Source organism: Scophthalmus maximus, chromosome 6 (assembly GCF_022379125.1).
Source record: "Scophthalmus maximus strain ysfricsl-2021 chromosome 6, ASM2237912v1, whole genome shotgun sequence".
NCBI lineage: Eukaryota > Metazoa > Chordata > Actinopteri > Pleuronectiformes > Scophthalmidae > Scophthalmus > Scophthalmus maximus.
Window position 1 is genome coordinate 22,797,070 of NC_061520.1, and position 23,385 is coordinate 22,820,454.

General features: G+C 43.2%; 1 protein-coding gene across 2 annotated transcripts in view; it reads left to right on the top strand.

Annotated features, from left to right (window-relative positions):
* Window positions 1-22,965, top strand: part of cntn4 (contactin 4) — a 137,388-nt gene extending 114,423 nt beyond the window's left edge. Inside the window, exons 12-23 of one of the 2 annotated variants that reach the window (XM_035632563.2) lie at window positions 5,679-5,806; window positions 13,415-13,590; window positions 15,913-16,030; window positions 16,501-16,659; window positions 17,486-17,635; window positions 18,495-18,565; window positions 19,202-19,436; window positions 19,693-19,808; window positions 20,656-20,842; window positions 20,932-21,044; window positions 21,146-21,314; window positions 21,713-22,965. In XM_035632563.2, coding sequence (XP_035488456.1) covers window positions 5,679-5,806; window positions 13,415-13,590; window positions 15,913-16,030; window positions 16,501-16,659; window positions 17,486-17,635; window positions 18,495-18,565; window positions 19,202-19,436; window positions 19,693-19,808; window positions 20,656-20,842; window positions 20,932-21,044; window positions 21,146-21,314; window positions 21,713-21,804 — 1,714 coding nt within the window. In that variant the 3' untranslated portion in view covers window positions 21,805-22,965. Of the gene's footprint in view, window positions 1-5,678; window positions 5,807-13,414; window positions 13,591-15,909; window positions 16,031-16,500; window positions 16,660-17,485; window positions 17,636-18,494; window positions 18,566-19,201; window positions 19,437-19,692; window positions 19,809-20,655; window positions 20,843-20,931; window positions 21,045-21,145; window positions 21,315-21,712 lie in introns of both variants that reach the window. The other variant, XM_035632562.2, reaches the window with a different exon arrangement.
* Window positions 22,966-23,385: the final 420 nt, after the last annotated feature.

Sequence of the window (23,385 nt, forward strand, 5' to 3'; positions counted from 1 at the left end):
GCTTGCTGGTGCCCTGGAGACAAGTGTCAATACACAATGAACCAAAAGGAAAGTCATTTCATCTATTGCCTGCGACTGACTCCACTGGTACTGTGGCCAAACAGACAGAAACCTGCTTCGAGCTGCATAAGGTTGCCTTTGTTGAGACCTGGAGAAGAGAGCATATTTTGTGTCAATCATTTCTAATCGTTTATGTGGTCTTAAAGCAAGAGCTCTCTGCAACAGCCTTCGCGAGGGCACTTGTTATGTTGTTGTTGAGCTTTGATTGAGGCCTCCCGAAGATCCCTGTCAGACTGGCATTTTCTACACGATTGATGGTAATTATCTACTAGGTACACTGCTTTCTCACGACTCAAAGACAGGTCGGGTAAACTGTTATTGAGCTGCTCAATAACTTCTAACACTGAGGCATTGATATGTGCTCCTTATTGTGGTTGCCAGGATTTTTCAATTTGATCACACATAGCACTCACTCACTGGCATATTTAAAGCAAAACTCATGATGCTTTTTTTTATATATCCTGTTTCTGCAAAAACCTTAAACCTCAGTTGCATCATCGCATTTGTTGCTCACACTGCAATAAGACATCAGGAGTCAGATGTAAACCATCTTGTCATAAAGTGTCTTATACATTTTTTCGGTGTTGTATTTGAGCTTAATACTACAGTAAGGTCAGTTTACTAATATTCTGACATGAGCACAATGACAGAACAATATCAACATGGTGTTTAGGCATGTGTACCATGTTCATTGTGAACATACTAGTTAAAATTTGTTAAATAGCATTAACCAAAAAGCACAGCTAAGGCTAGGGTCATTAGGTTTTCTACGGACATTTTGACCATTAGCAGTAGATGTAGATGTTAGGGAATCGTCAATGTTTTTAAGTGGTGGATTAACTTAAGTTAACATTAAAGGGAAAATAAGGAATAGGCTGAATATACCCATGAGCTAAGTTGTCATTCAAGCAACATCTGCATTTAGCAAACTTACTATAGCTGGATAGTGTGATATACTGAGAGTTTTATGAGGGGTTTGAGTCGATTAACTCTGTAAAAGCATGCAAATTTAGTTTAACCCGACTTTAGATTTTTGAATCATTTAATCATCTCCTATCATAAGACCATGCGGTATAACTCTGATCATTTGCTGCAGCTAATGAACCGTGTGACATGGTGAGAGTGAATGGTACAGGTCTGAGCAGAGCAAAAATCAATATCAATTACACCTCTATTGGAGAATTGTCAAAAAGTAAATGCCCAGGTGTCCATATTTCACCGGTGTCAGCCAATCACATTATTGTCTGAAGAAACAACAACAAAAGACTGTGCCTGCTTTGTAGTCTCTAATCGCCTGTTACCCTTGGCGTTCACAACTTCACAAGGAAATAGAAGGCACATTCGTTCGGTCTTGATGCTGCATAAAGGCAGAGAAGTTGTACTGCGGCTGCATCGCGCCTGGCAGGTCTTAGCGTCATGGGTCTACGCTGCCCAGCTGCACTTGATTTATGCCGCTGACAAGGCCGTTTCTCTCCAGCACAGCACAGGGTGGGGAACCTCAGGAGGGACAGCCTTTCAATTTATCTCAGCCAGCCCCTCCCCCTCAGCACTTCAGGGTTTTTTAAAGCAGTCAAGAGCATAGATCAACACCTGAAGTTGGGTCCCACCCCTTGTCCCGACTCAGAGGATGTGGTGACCTCGCCTCTTTTCTCCACACACTCGCCACGTTACGGCCTCTTGCCTCCGGCACTGTGAGCAACACTGACATTTTTGATACAATTATGATTAGAAACATCCCCTGCAGGTAGGTCGATGATGGTCAGTGTGGATCGGAAATAGTAACACACACACACACACTACCTTATCTGTGAGCTTACCGCGGCGGGCAAACACAATATCAAACACATCCCCTGCAGGACTTTTTTCATACTTGCCTTCCCCATTTAGTTAACTGGTATCTGAAGCGAGTGTCTGCTGCAGTGGTGGGTTGAAAGCAAGCTGTCTGCGCACTGAGGCGATAATCTTTGTGTATAGAAGGCCTTAGCTGAGTCTAATTATTTGGTGAAATCACCATAAGCTTGTCACGATCTCTATTCCTGTGGTCTCATGGCTGAGTACTTCCACTGATAGAATCTTAACCCCTGTTTTCACAAGCTGTTTTATTTACCCTATTAATTAAGTAGAGACGCGTACAGGCCTCCACCTTACAGTCACGCTGCCAATCGGCCAACTCACAGTCACTGAGTATTCATGAACCCCTTTGGAACTCAAATCAGAATCCGATCTGTGATTACACACATTGATTGCATGTTACATTTTTATGAGGACCCTCCCATTCTTCGACGGCAACAGCCAGTTAGTGTGTTTGTGTAAAAAAGAGAGCTAACAGGATTCCACTATTTGAGCGTGAGGCTCCCGCTGCTGCCATTAGAAAGTCGCTCCACATCCTGGGCCCACACATTCAGCTCAAAGCCACTGCTCTCCACACACAATTCTCTTGCCTTTCTCCCCGTGTCTCATTATTTGGATTGTGACAGTTTCCTTTCACAATGTAGAATTTATCAAACAGATCAAAGACAAAATATGTCTGAATGAAACATCAAAACAAGGCTTTCATGTGCCTTTTTGATTGTGAGGAAGTTTACAAAAAGCAACGTCTGCATCTGTTAACAGTGTCTCAAAGAGAATGTAAGGAAGTAACAAAAAACAGGCTTTTACTTTGGACTAGGCTCTTTCCCTGCGATTTCCACTTCACAGTGCCCGTGATAGCTGCTCTGTGACTGATGTTATTTGTCCCTTTCATCTTGTCACAGAGCGGGGAGGATCAACACTGCACAGCACCCCGTCCTCAGAGGCTTGAGCTCAACCAAAATACACACCTGTGTCTTTTAGGATTACACGAGTGCATTTGGCCATATCGCTGTGTTCCAAATAATTGCTCCCTTTTACAAGAATTATTGCCATGTCCATTAAAGCCGGGTGAGGCACGGATGAAAGGAGTGGCACTTGTGTTCATCTCACCTGTGAATTATTGATACCTGCCCCTCCGCTGGCTTCTCTCGAGATGGAGGTGGAAGATGTCTCCTCACATAATGGGCACCGCGTGCAGACACGTTGTCTGGGCTGTGGCAGGGAAGAGGGAAGACGGGAGCAAAACTGAAATGTGTTAATAGTAAGCCTCCATCACTTATTCACTACTGCCAGGCCTGAGTTTACTTCTGCTGTGTCCGACCTCGTCTGCTCTTCCATTAGGGTTCGGATGAAAATGATGAACACTTACGCAGACACCCAGTCTGCTCCTCTTACTGTACGGTCGGTGAAAGGGAAGTACCTCCGCAGCCTTCGTATGGACGTACAAAGGAGGTAGACGGTGCAGTGAATGGACAAGAGCAGTGTTGGCTCCGCAGCAGGGCTACGGACGATTTAACTCTCTCTTACAGCTCTTGTGCTCACGTGCAGCACCCCTTGTTTGCTCTCCGCAGAGCCTCCTCGTACAAGATGCATGTTGTACAAGTCGCATGATATCTATTTTCTCCCTGAGGATAAGGGGATTGGGGATGCACAGAACGCAGCGCACAAACGCAGGTCTTTAGTTATGTTGAGGTATTGCTGTGAGGCTTGTGCTGTCTGACTTGAACTGGGTCAGAGCTTGTTCTAGTTGAAATAACAGGTTTTCCCATTTGTTTTTTCTCTTTCTCACTGATTATACTACTTGATTACATCCGCCAAGTAGGTTCTTTTGCCGCCTTTGTCTCTTTGCCTGTTTGTTTTATTTGTCAGCTGGGTCACGCAAAAAGGGCATGGGCCCTGTCATTGTGCAATTTGCTGCAGACCCAAATAATATACCAGAGTTTCCAGGATTGCTTGACCTTGGCAGAGGTGTGCCCTCTACTGAGTGCCATTCTTGTAGATAAAAAATGCATATGATAAAACATGATCAAACAAAAATATTAATATTAAACAAAATACACAGACCACTAGCATTGTAATGTAATTATTGTATAACAGTTATTTTAATTGTGCTTACTCTGCTCAGGGTTATGGTCTGTCGTATGACTGTTGTGCCATTAAATGGGCCATTTTCCTAAAAGTCCTTGTGTAACTGATGGTCGTTGTTGGCTACTTCGCATTCAGCACTTTTTTTTCTTTACTTCTTTTAAAAATCTCAGGCTCATATAAACCAAGAATTCTCCACTCCGCGGCACCATGCGGTTTTGGAAGTAGATTCCCATTTACTAACTGTCTCTGCGCTTCCTTATCACAGCCGCCACTTGAAAAAGACTCAATGAAGACAGTGAAGCAATGGGCAACTACAACACTGTGTCAGTCTGTATCAGCCGCATTTTGCAAGAAGACCCGGTTAAATGCAATACTGGTGCAAACAGGAAAACGCCCTGCTCACCTAACAATGTTTTTTTTTCTGTTTTATGTGCCACAAGTCATTTAGACCAATCCAAAGCTGGAGAGGACGCCCCAGGTGATGTGAGGGAGTTACATCTGTCTGGAACAAACAAATGCACACTGTTTACCCTTTACAGTGAGAACAGAAAGAAGAAGCTGATTGTCTTCCAGCTGTATAGCTGTAAATCTTACACTCACTTTTACTTTTGAGTGTTAATTATTAAGTGCGATAGGAAGAACAAGTTAGCAAGCAGTTACCTCCAATATTAATGCATGCTGCCGACGTGGACAATGGCGCTTATTTGCAGTGGCATGTCTGTTCACATTTAGTGTAGTATCCATTTTAGCTCTGTTTTGGTCTCTACCAACTTCTAAGGAAAAGATTTGCTCTTTAGCTTTTAAATGCCCCAAATGTTCATGAGCTTGTCACTGCCTCTGCCTGACGAGAGCAGTGAAAATGTTTCAACACAGTTCAGGGCCTTAAAACCAAGATAATCATCTGAATGATCCTAAAACTCCCCGTGGAGCTGAGGGGGGGACTGTAGAGTTGGGTTATTATTATCTGTTGGTTCTATCCTTCCACATTCCACGTAGCCATTAAGTGTTTGTGCATGCTCTCACTTATGTCTGCAATAACGCTTGTGTTAATGTGTGCAAATAAAGAACTGAAATTAAAGAAAAATAATCTCTCACAAGACAAACTGTGCCATCTAACAGTGGATGAAACTGCTCACTGCGACTCCTTTGACTCAGTGGTGAAGTCATCCATATAGAAGAACAGAGCAATTTACCCCCCCTTCCTCACAATCAGGCTGACGCTGTTTCATATTTACAGTCTGCGGATTCAGCAGAGCATTCCAGATAATTAAAATTCAGCATACTTCGATGCGTGGTCCACTCTTGATTTCCCCCAGTACCTTGGTTTCAAGGGCAAAATTTCCATTTTTGCTTGTTATTAGAAAATGTCAAGGTTTGTTTAGGCCTTTTGACCTTTTTTTGAAGCACTTGTGGCCATTGTATAAAGGGCACGAATCCACTGTTGTTCTAGATATCTTGTAAGTCATGTGCTGAATTAATCATTCCTGAAAATACAATCCTCTTTCTCATTGTTTCTATCTGCAAAGACGCATAACTTAATTGGACACACTGAGAAATGTTCTCTGCTCTGTATTATCTTTGCTGCTAGATCAGTCCCATGACAACTAGTCAAACTTTTAGTAAAGTTTGCACACAAGCATTTGTTACAAACAATAAGTGATTTGCTTTTTTAACCACAGGGTCTCCATTCTGGACAACGGGAACCTTCGGATATGGAACGCAACCAAATCCGATGCAGGCCTCTATACCTGCTTGGCAACAAACCAGTTTGGTGTGGCAAACAGCAAAGGAAGCGTCACAGTTAAAGGTATTTCATGTTCCCTCTTTACATTTCATCACAGCCTCCTTCGCAACTCGGTTTTGCTCTGGACAGAAGTTCTGGACACTTTTTTCAAATGCAGGTTTTCTGAGGTGTTGAAAACACTCCGCTCACTGCCTCAGTGCTTCCAATACTGTCAGAGAATATGCTCAGTGAAAAAGGCCTCGTGTTGTTAGATCATCTGGGCTGGGGATTGCATTTCAGCTCTGGTGCTGTGACTTATTATACTTCATTAAAAATGAATGTGAGCTGGGTATAAATTGCTGTGCATTGAGTGGCTTTATTCTGTGCACACTGCTGTTTTTTCTGTCCTGTTTCCATAGGGGGATAGTGTTCTCACCACCTTCCTGCTGTATTTGCTGACATATTCAGCGAACTATACCCTCACTGTGACCCCCCATCCCCCCTCCCTTTTTTTTTCACAGAGGTTGCATGGCTCATTTGTGCCATTGTTATTTATTCTGCCTTGATCATTCCTGTTGGCTGGCTTGCAAAGATTTATGGAATTATTGATCTCCAGTATTAGCCTTAAGGAGAAAAAGTTCATGCCTCATATCTCACACGGTTTGGTATAGATTTACATGTGCAGTATATTTCAACAGATTGTTGGAGCCATCACATCGAATTTTTAGACTAATAAAATCACCTGCCATTGAATTTCTCCAGATTCACTTCAGGCGGCATATACTGAGATTTTTAAGGCAAACCCTGTGTGCAGAGTCGTGCTGTTCAAATTCACCCAGATCTTGTATTCACCTGCCTCAGAGTAGATCCTGTTCAGTGTAGCCACATGTGACCATGCAGAGCACGGCAATCATTTGCCTGCGCTGGTGTGAATCGTTCACCTGGTAGGGAAGGAACTAGGTCAAAAGGGGAAAAAAAATAATGAAGTAGCGCCAAAATCTTTCCAATTCCCCTTGTGATGGGAAATGCTGTATGTTCCCCCCGACTCTCTGAAGTTAAATCATTTTTTCATAAAGTCTGGAAGACAGAGCTTCTCCTTCTTCTTCTCCAGTTTATGTATTTTTCTCAAAAGTTCAATCCATTCAATTGTCTTTCTTCTACAAAGTAGCGATCTATAAAATCCCTTGAAATGTCTCAGAACAGTGGTTGCTATAGAAACATGGATTAATTGACTTTTGTTTAGCCACTGCAGGCGGGCTTCTGATTGAATACTTTGAAAAACATTGATTAATGTCAATGTGAATAGTAGCAAGAAAAAGAGAAGAAATGTCCTATGCTGTACCTACACAGTAATTCCCTCTCTGCAAGTAAACATATCACATAATGGTATTTAAAAAAAAAAAAAGAAGCTCTGGACGAGCTCTGTCTGCTGTAAATCACTATCAAGGCATGTTTCCTTTTCCTGTTGAATTTTAAAAGACAGATTTCATCTATTATGAATCCTTGAATGTCAGCAGCAGTCAAGAATGTGCGGAGGGCTCAAAGTGCACCTCGGTGCTGATTTAGGCTGAATCCTCACTCTGCCTCCCATTGACATCTCTGGCTTTCTACCAAGATAATCAGTAGCCTTTGCATTTTCTATTTTTGCACTTGTGTTGAATTTAAGCTTGACTCTAAGACATAACGAATAGCACAGAATCTCCACTCTCTGCCAGTCTAGCCCCTCCTTTCACCCATTTATCACACACTGTGAAAGGAAAATGGTACCCCGACTTCCCCCAGCCAATCAGCATTTGAGAGAGGGGGGTGGGGGGCTGGTGGAACCTGCAGCTCTCACTGTAGTTTCGTGTCGATGGCCTGTATGTGATTTTCCAATCAAGCTGCAAGGAAACACACCCTCATATCTTCCCTCAGCATAAATAGAAGGCTCCGGTATCCACTTATTATTCTTGTGAAAGGGAATACAGGTTTTATTTGACACCCACTCTCACTTGCGTCCTTTCCATCATCATAAGTTAAAGCTGTTTTCTGGAGCTGATGTACAAATGTTCACGTGTATGATCTTGTGCCTTTTTGTCACAGTCAATACTGTTTGGAAAATGGGATGGGGTAATTTACATGTACTATCTCATTGAGGATTGGAAGCCTGTTTAGCGGGGAGAAATTTGTGTTGCGTGAGCAGCCCTTATGGGAGATGACAGTAGTTTATTCAAATTGACTTTGGTGATATGAATGCTGAAAAATACCTGTCAAAACGCATTGAGCATCTCCTGCTGTGTGGAAAGCCACCTAGCAAACAGCGGAGGAGCAGTCACAACAGATGAGCCCTGTTAATGTCTCCATTATTCCAACATTGGGGGGATATTACGAGATTAATTACACTTGATTATGGACGTGCTCCCTGAATTTTGATTACACTGGAGATGAGCCGTTGCAATTAAGGTTGCCTCCGATCATTACAGATGGTCAGCAAACTCGAAACTTCTGACATCATGCTGCGTACACTTCTGGTTGCCTCTGCAAACCCTGAGGGCAATTCATCTTCCAGCACTGCGACACATCACTGCAGCCCTCTGCTTTGGAGGTGTTTGGAACACAAGAAAGAAGCATTTAGTCTAAGACCCCTTTGAATCATCGTGCTTCCTCTGGCATTTAAGGTTTTGACACTTTTTATCCGTGCTACAATAGCAGCATGACTCTAGAGATGAAAAAAGCCTTTGTCCTCCACTTTGGGCCAGCCTGAAATATCTGAGCAACGATTGGACAGACTGCCATGACATTTTGTTCAGGCATTAATGATCAGCCAGAGGATGAATTGTAATAACGTGGATGATCCCTTAACTTTTTTAGCGCCATTATCAGGTCAAAATTTAAATTTGGTTTATGATCACACACCGGCAAATGTAATGACATTCCCACAAGCCTCAGACGTACTTTCGGTTTAGTGCTAATTAGCAAATGATAGGCCCCTGTACACTGGGATTTTGGCGTGCCTGGCGAAAAAATTTGACAACTGTGTGAGCTATGCGGCAAAATTGTTCTTCTTCAGACCAAAACAATGATCCTAGATACAACAGTCACTATAAAGCAGGAAAATTCTGAATCCTGGGAACAAATTTGCAACAGTGTCACTGCTGCTTCGCCACATGTACACATCTACAACACACAAAGTAAAAGTGCTTTGGCCAGGACACAAATAAATAAGGCACACACTATTTACCTCACTGAGCTGCAATTTGTCAGGTATTAACCACGAAATCAGACATTTCAAACACATATTGATATTGTACAAACTACCACATATGAGCAGTGTGCAATTTGCCGTGGGGAACGCGTGGGTTTTCCCCCTTTCTGGTCTACATATCCCAAACTCCGCTTAATTATTTTTATATTCCCGTTGGGGACAAAATGTGTCCCCCCCTCAAAGTGATCAATGCTACTTCACCAATAGACCAGCCGAGTGCTGTGCTGTGCAATGTGTAAAATTCACTCGCCAATACCATAAGTGACGTACTTGCAAGGGTTGCTAGCGCCCATGGGTTTAGCGTCCTTGCTAGCGTGTCCGTCTCACATGCCAGAGGTCGTTTCAATTAAATTCAAGGCCACTCCCATAAAACACTCCCCCCCCCCTCCTTTTCATAAATCACAGCCTGCATATGAGGACTCAATAAACAATAAATTAACACACACTAGCTGTTGTTGTCTGTGTCTTAAGATGTTGAACAAAGTAAACACACTTGATGAGGAATCTGCATGTTAGCATTGGCATGGCGATCGTGTCTAGCATGCTAATTTTAGCATGTTAGCTTGGAGCAACACAGTCTATGTAATGCCTCACAGAGTCACTGGCTTGGCTGTAGACTCAGCTTTGTTAAATGAAAAGGATTCTGAACGATCATATGAGATTTGGAGTAAGTCAGCAAAGATCAATGCTTTTTGACAGTTTTTGGCTTTTGGAGGTGTTCACTCACTGCTGTTTTACACACTGAGGGCGAGAAATAGACATGAGAATCTTTCCAGTACTATGCTGAGCTGCGGGAAGTCATTTTCCAACAAAACCCCTCTGTCCATGTCAAATGCCAGCGACAATGTGAAGTCATATAGAAAAAATAATGAGAAGGCCATCTGTCAGCGATCACTAGCAGGTTGCTACAGATGCGCTACTGCACAGCGTATGAATGCAGTATTGAAAGCTTGTTGTATATATCTGTTGAGCGATGTAAACAAGGTTTTCCTGCTATTGAAGTTTGTCCTTGTGAGACCTATGATTGGTCTTTCAGAAAATAAGTGACTTAAAAAAAGATGATGAAATCATTCTTCTTGGTTTGTTGATTTGAAAGCAGGGGATGGTGAAATTGGGAGTGGAATGATTTCTTTTCATAACAGTCACCACATTTTTGTTACAAAATGACCTGAAAGATTGCACAGAGAATTGAAGGGCTCTTGTCTGCAACGTGGAATGAGATGGTTGATGTTACAGTGGGTTACCTTCAGATAAATGGCGTGAACTTTAGCCCAGTGTGTACCGTCAGATTGTGTGGATCCTTTTTAGAAAAGGCTTTTGACCTGCTGGAGAAAAAGCCTTTCCTTTAGAAGTTTGTGTTTGGCTTGAACCTGCATGCCTCCGGATCCAGGAGGCTCAGTTTGGAGGACTTCGATCGTGACATTTCTCTGTTAAATTTGTTTTTTCAAAATTCCTGGATCACGTGGCCTGTAGCTGTTCCTTGCCCTGCTTTATGCATTATTCAAGCTCCCATCACTCACCTTGTGTGAAAATCTATAGTGTATATACACTCAAGGAGAATACACGCTTACACATTACAGCTTTAGACCATTAAAAATGGGAGGGATTGTCCGCTGGGAATTGGGGGGATGACGGGGGGAATCATTATTCATGAGGCCTGATGTTTGTTGTATGGTGGAACTGGCCATGTGAGGCATGACAGTATGCCTCGGAAAGGACGAGGGAGCCATTGGGTAAATGTTATCCCGCTCTCCTTTCTGATCACCCATATGTTACTGGTACACAGCTTCTCTGAGCGTTCCTACTATAAAACCTGTGTCAGTAAGTCCTCCGTTTGGCTTCATTAGGGCTCTGTGGTCCAACACCTCCTTCAGTTCCTTTGCTCTAACAGGGTATGTAGTGCTGTGATTGTTGCTGCTGTTTACAGCAGTGGTTCCACTACATGCTGCTTAAATTAAATCTTCATCCTGGTTCTCCAGCTTAAAAAACCTCCATAGAAATTCAAGGTTTTTTTCAGTGCAGAGCAGCAGCTTGGAAATGGCTTGAATTTGACTACTGGTTATCAAGTCTTAATGGGCAGTGTTTCAGTCACCATTTCATACTTGGTCTTGTGTCTCACAGCTCTCTCCACCACCATCATTAAAAAAACAAATAGAAAAAAAACTCAGCATCTTGTAGTTCCATGCCACGATGAGCTTTACTTACTTAAAATTGCTTAAATAATGGAAATATTAAAGGGAGGTAGTTGGTACATTGATGCCACATGGCAACACCATTCAATAGACACAAGAGGTTTGTCATGTCGTTTAACTTTCACCATGATCTTTAACATTTTAGTTGCCTAAACTAGAACTTGAAAGGGGGCTTGTTCTCATGTGGTTGTTTAAGTCTCACATGAAGTAAAGTAATGACTGTACAAACAGGTTCATGATGGGTTCACACAGACAGACCATATTATTTTCTCCTTGTGAAAATGTGTACAAAAAGGAAATACAATGAAGGGCAATCACTTACACAAAAAATTGGTTCTCCATTTTTGTCCCTCAGTTGTAAAAACTGCTTTTTTTAATCACTTCATCTTTGGGTAAAAGGACTTTAGAGAGTAAAAACATGTACAGCCTCGATTAGTGAGTTATTCATTATCGTGTCACACACACATCACATTTATTTAGTTCACAACAGATTTGTTTGACATGTTTGATTTATTGATGTTAAACACTGACATGTATGGTGTCTGTGGAGAGAACGCTTTCTCCTAAGTACTGACTGAAAAATGCCAATGCGGGTTTGACCCACCTCAGCAGCGCTCACTCAGATGCCACCCAGTACGTCTGAGCACGTTTGCACGCGCTCCATCTTGTCTCTGATTGACCCCGCTAAGTGAGTGGGTTACTATCTTCTTATTTACAGTGGCAGTAGGTAACAAGGCTTTCGACAAGATGGAAAGCAATCAAATTATGGTCAAGAGCCCAGTTTGTGGTGGTGTAACCAACCTTGCTTGTCCATATAATCTGTCACAAATGATGACAGAGGAGGGTAATAAGGGAGCGTGTTCCCGCAGTCATTGTTCCAGTGAATCCCTGGAGGCAGCAGGAGACCGCAAGGAGGGGAGCTCACGTTAGAGAAGAGGCAAATACACCAATCCTGCTCGAGAAATAAGAACGGAAATAAATGTTTATAGTCTGTTTCCATCTTGCAGGGATACGGGAGTAAATATTTTTGACTGTGGGTCCATGTAAGTATTCCCCTGTAGAGCCTTTCTCGTCCATTTGTTTTCTCCTTCTTCCTTCTCCTCACATCATTTAGAGTGACTGTCTCGCCATGAAAACCTCTGCAAAACAGCTTTGACAAATTCTATAGTGAAGAGGGGGTGTTTTTTTATCCTTTAAAATTTTTCAGGTTTCCTTTTTTGGCTCCTGCACTCACTCTACAAGGTGTAGCCAGCCTTACGAAAGTGCGCAGGTAGAGTTGACGCAGACCGTCGAACACCTCCTGTGTGGTGTGACGACGTTGTTACTGCGAGGTGATTGCAAACCATTTAACCTCAGCAACAGAGGAATGGACCTTTCAAACACGCTTTCATTGTGTACGTGACAAAAACAAGCAGCTGATAGCATTCTGGCCTGATATCAGAAAAAACGACTAGATAAATCACACTGTCAGCGTTTTTGATGGTAGTAGTAGAAGCATTGTGTTTGTGTGTGTGTGAGTCGGAGTGAAGGGGCCAATACAGTGACGGTATCGAATTCACTGTGGATGAAGACTGCACTGCCGGCACTTTCCACATGAATCTATGCCCGTCCAGGAATCATTTGCCATGGTTAATTTAGTCTGTGTGCTCGGAGAGAGGCAATTCCAACCAAGTAATCACAGCACCCCCAAGAGGGAGATAGGTGTTGCACACTCTGAGAACAAAGCCTCTGCCTCTTATTTTCGCCTCTCTCATGTCCCCGCGCCCTTATTTCCTCTGCCGCTCACGCCCAAGTGGAGATAAGGGACGCTCGCCTTATTTCTGTGTGATGCAATTGCGATGAGCTTCAGGCTTGAGTAGTAACTGGAAGAAGTGCTCACTGCTGTTTACTGTTTTCCTAGCGGTGTGCGTTTTGGGAATTTTAGGCCAATCGGTGCGAGTTCCGGGCTGATGGCAGAGCTGACAATGACACATGGAGGCTTCACAGGATGCAGGAGAGACACGTCTCAGAGTCCCCACAGAGACGAGCTCAGGCCGAAACTAATACCAGTTATTGTAGCCGTGTGCCCTAGTTTGCTGTGTGCTCTGTCCCGCATATCCTTCTATTAACTGAGTCTGACATATCCATAAGGATGATGGAAGGGCTTGGCTTTTTTCGCAAAAGTCTTTTCCTGTACTGAATCATAATGCCCATGAACAATGCCTGCGAACAGTGTGTTTGATCAAATGTGGATGGGTTTGGGAATGTGTGTCTCAGAGCCGACCATCATCACCACCCAGCCGTCCACGCTGGACGTCACCGTGGGGGAGAGCGTGGTCCTGCCCTGCCAAGTGAACCACGACCCGTCTCTGGAGCTCAAGTTCACCTGGTTCTTCAACGAGCAGCTCATCCACTTCGGGAGCCACGGGGGATTTTTTGAAAAAGTGGGAGGCGTAAGTACATAATAATTATAATCCCCCAGGTTTCCCTAATCAGGCCCCTGATTTTTAAAACCAGCTGTCATGTTGTGAGAGCTGTACAGGTTTCCCACTGACAAACAATTAGAGATGTTCTCACGACTGGAGTGTCAGAAAACACATCTCAATGTATTGATTTTATATATATACAGACATTTTCTCTATTTAGAAACTAAGCAACTTGCTGTGAAAAATAAAACTACTGTTGTTTAGCAGTTGATTTGTATGTGACATTAAAAAGTAAATTTCTACATCTTGAATCTAATATGATAATAAATTTGATTCCTGACATGAAACGTACATTTGCAATGACAAATACCAGAAAATTACAGTGAGACCTCTGACTGAGACAGCACAAAGTGAGATCTACAGGGAGTGAGAAATGAACCACCTGAAACCAACAATATGTTGTGCTGGTTAACGTAAAAGGGTAACATTAACATTATGATGAAATTATTATTATAACATCATAATGAATGATGTTCCCTGATATAGTAACCTTGTATGAACTTCCTGCTCTTTACCATCACAATATAATGCACTAGATTAATGCCAGAGAAGTTACATTAATGTAAAACCTCATTAGACACTTCCCGAATTTCCCCATTGTGGGACAAATAAAGGTATATCTTATCTTAGTATATAGAGACAAAGCTTCACTCATAGGAAACTATTCATGTAATTGTAGTAATTATTACTCATCAGCCACACAGGATCATTGATAGATGCCTGTTTGTGGGGTTTTTTCTCAATGAAATATTACAGTTGTAATAACTTGAAGAACTTCCCATCCAGAGTTAGTCAGTCTGCATCTCTCATCATATACCACCACCGCGCCAACTCCCACACTGATCTACATGATCACCTTATCATTGATCATACAGCTGGACTAACTTTTGCAGTATTCCTGCTGAACACATAACAGTGTGAGCAGCATTAAAAACTGTTGTTTCTTCCTCTTCTCAGTTCCTATATAAACATTGTTCACCACCGTATTAAAATCTAAGTGCTAGATTAAAGACTAACTCTGCACTCTGAGCCAATGAAATCTCCTTCTGGGAATGTTGAGCAGTTTCATGCATTACTTTTGCAATGCCCACCTCATATTGATTTCCCCCTACATTTTTCACTCGGTGCAGATTGTCTCCAGCACGTGTGCTCATTTCACTGTGTTGTTATTCAGGAAACCGGTGAGCGGCTTTCACATCGCCATATTTTTCAGATGACCTGTATTACATAATAAGTAATTAAGAAACAAGCTCCATTACAGTATGTAGTAGAAGGCTCATTTTATGGGCGCCACAGTGCTCTTTAGACATTGATTTATTTTGCAGCCCCCTTCAGAGGTTTTATTGAATAAAGGTCAAGAGGTGACTCTGAAGATTCATTGATACGTCAGTGTTATACTTCTTCTTTTAGCAGGGTCATAATAAATTCAGCCGCAGTGCAGAGGGGATATTTGTAACAAGTGTATTATTTATGGCCAGAAAATTGCTGCCTGTGGTTTATTTTAAAATGGAATTTACATACCCTGGAACCAGTCTCAGTCAGCCACCGTATACTTTAAAGGGTTTCACAGCTTACTCCTCAGCATGTGATATGCAGGCATAGTTTTCAAGAGAAATCTTCAAGAACTGCCGACATAAAGACAAAGAAAAAGAAAAACAATTTAGGTGCTTCTTGTGCCATAATTTACTGTCTCATCTTCCAAATGAATTGCTGTACATCTACAATCACATTGATTGAGCTACCAGCCACTCCACAGAATTCCTCCTGCCATTGTGCCACAGCTTTCCGCCAAGTCCAATTTATTAAAGAGCCTGCTGTGCTCTACTCTGATGGAATGATAATGTTGGAGTGGGAATTGAAAAAAAGAGACTGCTTTGGAAAAAGAATACCTTACATTAGGCTGTGCTTACATCTGATACAGCTCCATACCACAATCAGAAGCAAGCTGCTTCAGTAAGCACATTTCTCTACTTACAGGGACAACATAAAAGCATGGAGTGGGCCCAATACGGAGAGACATTTCTGTATTCTTTTTAGATTATAGAAAAAAAAGGCTGCATGGGGAAATATGGATTTATTTTTTCAACACACACACACACACACACATACAAGAAAATGGGCTTTCTGTTCTGCTGGTTTTGTTCCCATGTGGCTGGAAAGTCAGTATTGTTCTTGAATTACAATAGCTGGAGGCTTACCATGTTGCTTATGGAACTCTGTGCGCGTGTGTGCGCGTGCGTGTGTGTGTGCCTGTGTGTGTATGACCATGCATGTGTTGAATGACAGCAGCATTCAGCGGGAGACATTATGATTCGAAACATCCAGCTGAGGCATGCTGGGAAGTACACGTGTGCCGTGCAAACGAAGGTGGACAGCATTTCCATTGCCGTTGACTTGGTTGTCAGAGGTAAGCGGACGTATACTTCAGTTCAAAATACAATCAAAATCTCTGAGCGCATATATTTGAGCCTACCAATGTTTCATCTTTCTGTACAGTTAGATACTCTATTAATAATTGACTGCTGAAGACGGTGGGAGTCTGTTAGTGCTTCATGTTTACTGTGACATGGTTAGGCCACGCTAATGAAGAACTAAAGGAGTAGAACGAAAAGGGAGGCGAATAGAAAATGAGTCTCTCCAAAGTTTAAGGGAAATTTAGTGTCTAATTAGACCAAAAAGCTCCCAAAGGTTTCATACTGAACTGACTAGATTAGCCGTAGGTGCTAAAACCAGCGCCACACTCCCCATTATATTTCCTTCTCTTCCAGATTAACATACACAACACAACTCTCCCTCCCTCCCTCCTTTTCTTTCCTCCTCCGTCTGTCTCTCTATCTGTCTCTCGTCTTTCCTGCCTATGTCTATGCCATCTATCAGGTCCCCCGGGGCCTCCCACCAGCATCCATGTAGAAGAAATCAGCGATACCACAGCCTCCCTGTCCTGGAGGCCTGGTCCCGATAATCACAGTCCAATTACGGCATATACCATCCAGGCCAGGACACCCTTTTCCCTCGGGTGGCAGGCTGTCACCACAGGTAAGCTCTCTCCAACCAGCCGTGGCGTCCTCCAATCACACGGAGGGGGGCCACTCTTCATTCTGCCTCGCCTGTGAGAATATTGGAGATGTCATTTTTTACCCCAGCACCACATGGTACGCAATTGCAGCGTGACCATTGACCGCCATTTTATCGGACTCCGGGGAATCCTGAAACATGGATCCCGTCCTGATGATGAGGCCTGTTGTCAGGGCTGTAATTTGATAGTGCAGTTAAGTGGTAGCACCGGTGTAATTTGTCCCCACATCCTCTTTAATGGGGCCCTTAGCATTCATGCGTGATTGGTATAATGTGCTTTTATCCCGTACTGTATACCCTGTTCTATTGATATTTTTGTGAATTAAGGACAGGTTGATGTGAGATAGTTTTACTGGTCTCATTGATTTACCATGCCGGGATCATATATTTGAAACAGAAATACATGGCGACCTCGTAGGTAAACTCCTGCCTCAAAGGAGGAAATTGTCTCTCTTTCTCCCTCATATTTTGATTTGGTAAAACAGTCAACATGCACAATGTGCAATGGAATGCATGATTTATTATATTTTAAAAAGATATTGCCAAATTGGTAAATGGAAAGTCATGGTATTCCTTTAGGTGTACTTCCTCTGTATTGTGTGGATTATGTGTCCTTGTGAGGGATTACACCTGTGCCATGTACCTGTGGTGTAGTCCTGCCAGGCCTGTCAGCCTGAAGGACAGTCTGCTGCTGATGCTAAGCTTACACACACACACACACACACACACACACACACCCTTCAATATTTTCTTCATACTGAAGGGGGCACTGTGTGTTTTATGCCAGTTTCTGAGGTGGTGGGGGGCAACCGGCTGACAGCTACAGTAATAGACCTGAGCCCCTGGGTGGAGTATGAGTTTCGAGTTCTGGCAAGCAACACCATCGGGACCGGCGAGCCCAGCAAGCCATCCAAACAAGCAAGGACGAAGGGGACCTGTACGTACTGCATGAGCAGGAAAATTCTACCTAATATGCCTCTTGCAAAACATGCAACACATTGTTTGTTTGGTCTTTCCTTTCAAGAAAAAACATAATTCACGTATTTTCTTCGTCTTCTTTTTTTTTTTAAAGGAATTGTTTTTGAAATTTTCAAGAAATAGGTTTGTTAGGTTGCTTTCAGAGATTTGGAGGACAGATTTGGATTCACTCTCTTGTGACGCTACAGCCTGAAGAGGATAGCTTGGCACCCCCTTTAAGGCTGTTATTTAATAAAGTATTTATAACACCCACCTGTAAACCCACAACTTGTTGTTTTAACACTTTGCATTTGTATATACTGGAAAATGGGACAAGACAGCTTGCCTGGCTAATAGTCTTGGTTAAGTATAGCTTCAAATTTAAGTGTAGACTGTAGAGACATGAGAGTGGTATCAATCGTCTCATATAATTATTGTCACAAGGGTTAACCCTAACCCTAAGGGAAGTATTCACAAAATGTTGATACACATTTGGTGTTGGGTTCTCGGTAAAGTTATTTTCAATTTGAACCAACGGAGAAACATACAAACTCTCTCGAAAAAGCTGCAACCCGGCGTCTAACCGGAGGCGGCAGGATCCCCCAACGTTAGATCATTCGTGTGTCTCGTACCTTCAGCATCTTTTGGTCACACCTGACTCAGCTGTGAGCGCTTTGCTGATATCGCACAGGATTTCTGGATGCTGAAGTGTTCAAACGTGTCAAAAGAAAGTTTTTGCCTCTGCCATTTGGGGGGAGCTACGTGGAAAGTGATCACATGTGCCTCCTCGGCGCTGTGTGAAGTGAACAAGGCTAAGCCGATCTGTCTTCTTCCTCCAGCTCCGAAGATCACACCAGCTAATGTGAGTGGAGGCGGTGGCAGTCGCTCCGAATTAGTCATCACATGGGAGGTAAGCAAGCTCGCTCAGGACCCCCCTCCCCCACGGAGGAGGGAGCCAGACGTCATTATCCTCTGTGGATCTGGGCCCCTGTTTCATTAATAACAGCTGAACGGCTTAATGTATGGCATTTCATTTTTAAGAACAGAGAGGCAATAACTGCTGCTGTCACCCTGGGGGAGAGAAAAATTCTTTGAGGTTTCAATAATATAATTAAACTCAATGGCTCCTTCGAAGTCCCAACTTTTTTTTCCGATCTTTCTTTCTTTCTTTCTTTCTTTCTTTCTTTCCTCCCATTCCACTCCACAAAGCCACTGCGTATTAGTCCAGCTGGAAACGTTTACATTAATTCGGGGCTGCTCAAAATCATCAGACCCTGCTGTGAATAGTTTCAGAGAATCAATGTTGAAAATTCACGAGGCATTGTCCTTTGGACGTAGAAGTAAGGATGGATTTTTAATTTGGCTTAAACAAGAAGGTTAATTATATGCAGACCATTTCTGGAGCTCAAAAACCAAGGTGACAACAAGACACAAAGTCTTAACCTGATTAGTGTGTGTGATCTGTAGCGGGGCTGGAAATGTAACTTTTGCTCTGAGAGCGACAGTAGAGTGTGTTTCTTTAAACCGGTCTTGTGTTGTCCCGCAGCCTGTGCCAGAGGAGCTGCAGAACGGACCTGGTTTCGGCTACGTAGTGGCTTTTCGACCCCGCGGTGCCACGGGGTGGATGCAGGCGGCGGTACCTTCTGCGGAGGCGTCCAGATACGTCTTCAAAAATGAGAGCATACAGCCCTTCTCGCCTTTCCATGTGAAGGTCGGGGTTTACAACAATGAGGGGGAGGGGCCCTTTGGACCTGTTACCACCATCTACTCTGCAGAGGAAGGTGAGTGGGGTTTCATATCATGACAAAGCACGTTATGGAGTAGCTCTCCACGTACACTAGGATAAGCTACACAAGACTAGATCCTGAACATTAGTAGTCATCTTGAAGGCCGTCATCCATCATAACTTGCAGATGTCTTCCCCTCCCTCTGTTGTTGAGATGAAAGAAACGGCTTTGAAACTGTTTTGCTGTTCCTACTTTGAGGGGGTCGTCAAAGCTCCGTGTTACTTCTAAAATCTTTATACATTAACTCCAGAGCCTGGCCGGGGGCCCACCAGGGTTCGTGCCAAGAGCCTCTCTGCATCCGAGATTGAAGTTTTGTGGAAAGCTCTGCCCTGGAATGCCAGCAAGAGAAGAGTGCTGGGCTATGAGGTGAGCGACAGTGAAATAGCTTGTCTGTTGCGCCTCCATTGGATGCAAATCAGCGTGTGCGTGCGCGCAAGCACATGGCAACTAATGCTGTTGAATCTTGTTCTCCTCTATTATTGATGGGTTTTTCAGGCTTACGCACCTTGGGCATAGGAGATAATAGCTTACTGCATGCATAATGGCCCGGCATAGTCCCTTGCCTGTGGGTTTAGTTGTGTTTCTCTTGTTGCTTACCTAAGTACTGTAACCACCCTGATTACTGATGCAATACTCCAAGGGATGGGGCATTTAGCTTCTAATCCACACGGTAAAGCAGTTTGAGACAGTGGCTTTGCACTCAGTTAATTCCACTCATTATCGAAATCCAAGATGTTAACAAAGGCCAGTTTTCATCCTTGGACGGCGCAAAAGTGCCAGAATTATAAATAGACAAATTATATTTGTGCTGTCAAGCATGCCAGCCATTTCAGCGCTGACAAGCAAGGTGACAAAAGAAATAAATCTGTTATCAGTGGAAGTTGATGGCAGGGGATTTTTTTGAGGATTCTGTTCTTCCCGTTCTTTGTTGTCCGTTTTTGTTTTTTATTTATTTCCTCTCATGCATATTTTACCTTCCTCTTAACCACCACACTTAAACCATGACACAGATAAGGTAGCTCCCAGTGAGCGAAAGATACATGAGGTGACATTTCGCTGGAGCTTGTTTTCAGACCAGTTCACATCTTCCATCCAGTTGAGTTCACATCTCCCGCTTTCCAGTTGGCACTTCATCGACAGGGGTGTAAAGCTTTTAAGGTGTTTGTCGTGTTTTCTGCTCTCACGTCTGCGATTCTGCCCTGTTGCCTTCCAGCTGAGGTACTGGAGTAGAAGTGAAAGGGAAGACACGGCCAGCGTGCAAAGGACGGTAGGAAATCAAACGTCTACTATTATCCATGGGGTGAAAGGCAGCACCACATATTACATCTCAGTGAGGGCGTATAACACCGCTGGAACAGGGCCTCCCAGCGCCACTGTCAATGTTACCACCAAAAAGCCACGTAAGTGTCAGATCTGATTTTCTAGCAGTTGCTCTCTGACAATGTTCAGCCTTTGTTTGAGGTGAATAATGTCTTTTCTCCTCTCTTAGCGCCCAGTCAGCCACCAGTTAAAGTGATGTGGAACACATCGAACTCCAAGATTATATTGAACTGGGAGAAGGTCAGAGCCCTGGAGAACGAGTCAGAGGTCACCGGTTACAAAGTAAACACCGAATCGCCAGGCTTTATCCGGAAAAATTGCCCTTGTTGCCGCTGCCTTCTGTGCCTGACTCTTGACTTTAACTTGCAACATTTGGTCCTCAGGTGCTCTACAAGAAGAACCCACACAGCCGCCCCAATGTCATGGAAACCAACACCACTTCTGTGGAGCTAGCTCTGCCCACCGATGAGGATTACATCATCCAGATAAAACCATTCGGGGAGGGAGGGGAAGGCAGCAGTAGCAGGCAGATCACCATCCCAAGGATACCAGGTCAGTGGAGGTCTAGTTAGCGCCTCCCTCAAGGCTGAGCTGAATAATCCACTCCCATGCTGCTGTCTTGCCAGAACAGATTAGCTATCATCATCTCCAAGGGAACAGGGAGAGCGGGAATATGTGCTATATATATATACATATACATACAGTATATAGGCAATACATGAAAAGTTGAACAGTTTATTTAAGATACTTTTCATACTCTTTCATACCACTGCTTGAGTAATATCGCTCAAATATTTTTTGAAATGCACGTCTTCAGCTTGTGATTACTAAAGCAGGCTGGAGAGGTCGATCAAAGAAATGAAATGCCAAAGTCGCGGTTTTATTTTTATTATTTCTATCTTTTCACAGCAATCAGATTAACTGCCTTGTCCCCTTCAATAACTTTTCAGGCCCCAACGCAGTCGGCTCAGCGTCCAAGGTCTCCACTCTGTCGGCGCTCAGCACAATAGCACTGTCTTTCACAGCTCGGACTTCTTTATGACAAACGGCTCCCAGCAGACGTTGCCTCTGATTTTGGGACAGCTTGACAGCGGAACGCAAACACAGCCCACTTTGGTGTAACTGGATCTTTTCATTTAGATTTTAGAGGCAGAAGGAAGACGCTGATGGAAATAAAAAAAAAATTCAAAAAAAATGAAAATTTGCCACTGAGATGTCAGGGAAGGAGTCCCCTTCAGCACCCAGGCTAAGTAAAGGAAGTCGGCCGTTGTTGTGACTACGTTGTTACCAAAGCAGCTTTCATAAAAAAAAGGGGAAAGAGAAAAATGTCTTATATGCATCTTTTTGTATGACATGTTGAGCTTTTATAGATTTTTGTTTTCTTAAGTCAGTCGGGGCCTATCGGGACAACTAGGTGCATGGCAAACAAAATCATCAACTTTTCCAGTCGGGAGCATAAGAATGTGATTTGACAGTGTACCTGTTGTCTACTAAAGTAAGTTAAGACTTGTGACTTTGTTCGTAAAAGACCAGATAGGTTTTTTTTCTTTTTCTTCTCCAAGTAAATTAACTATTAACTGTTCCCTGTTACATCTCTGCATTTCTGTTCCTGCAATATTTCACTCAAAGAGTTTTTCTCGGCCGTCTTATGCGGAGAGAGGATTATGATGAGACAGCACATGCTAATGTTGGTTAGCCAAGTGGATTTTTCATTAATTAATATTAAGAGGTGGACGAATTTTGTTACTTTAATGTCATGGAGCTACACAAAACACAATAATAACCATATGCGTTTTAACTAACATAACGCGTTATCATGCCTTTTTTTGCCGCCAGTCCTCTTGGGTAACGATGGCGGAGAAAAGTTGTCCTTAAAGCCACAAGTGTGATCGTTGCTGACCTGTAAACCAGAAATGGCTCCATGCTGCTGTTGGAGAGTATCTCCCCATGCGTTCCTTCTACCTTGGCCATGGAACTGCGCTGGTGGCCGCCTCGTGCCCCTCATTGTTTTCGGTTAGCCCTGTGTCTAGAGCTATTCTTTGCCTTCTGTGTGCCTCATCATATGTTCAAAATCCTCAGGTCCTTCAAGAGCCTTAACTTATCACATGTATATCAAAAAAACATTAGAAGCATAGGATTATGAAGCAGCCGCGGTGAAGTTTACATGCTGCTGAGTTGATAGAAGCTGTGTGTGGTCAGGATCGGATGGGGGTGGGGTGGGGGGGGGGGGGGGGGGGGGTTGGGGCAGCATCCTTTGTGCAATGCCGAAGTTACTGAGGTTTGTCCAAATGGCATTCTGCTGTTCGCATGGGATACTGGCAATATATAAGGCCTGGAGCATTTTTCTAGGTGTGTGTGTGTTCTTAATAAAAAGACGATGCTGCTGATCTTTTGCTTTCTCCATCGTGTCCTGATGCCATGTGGGACTGCTGTAGTAGTTTGTAGTACTTTGAAGGGAAGTGTACTGTAGGCTACTGGGTCTTGCTCGGAACCATGCATCAAGAAACGTGTAATATACTGTTTTGTACACTTCAAATCATTTATATAAAAAGAAACCTTTCTTAAGAGATGATTTACTTGGTTTTTATGTAAAAACTCAGTTTCATACAGTAGCCGTAACTGT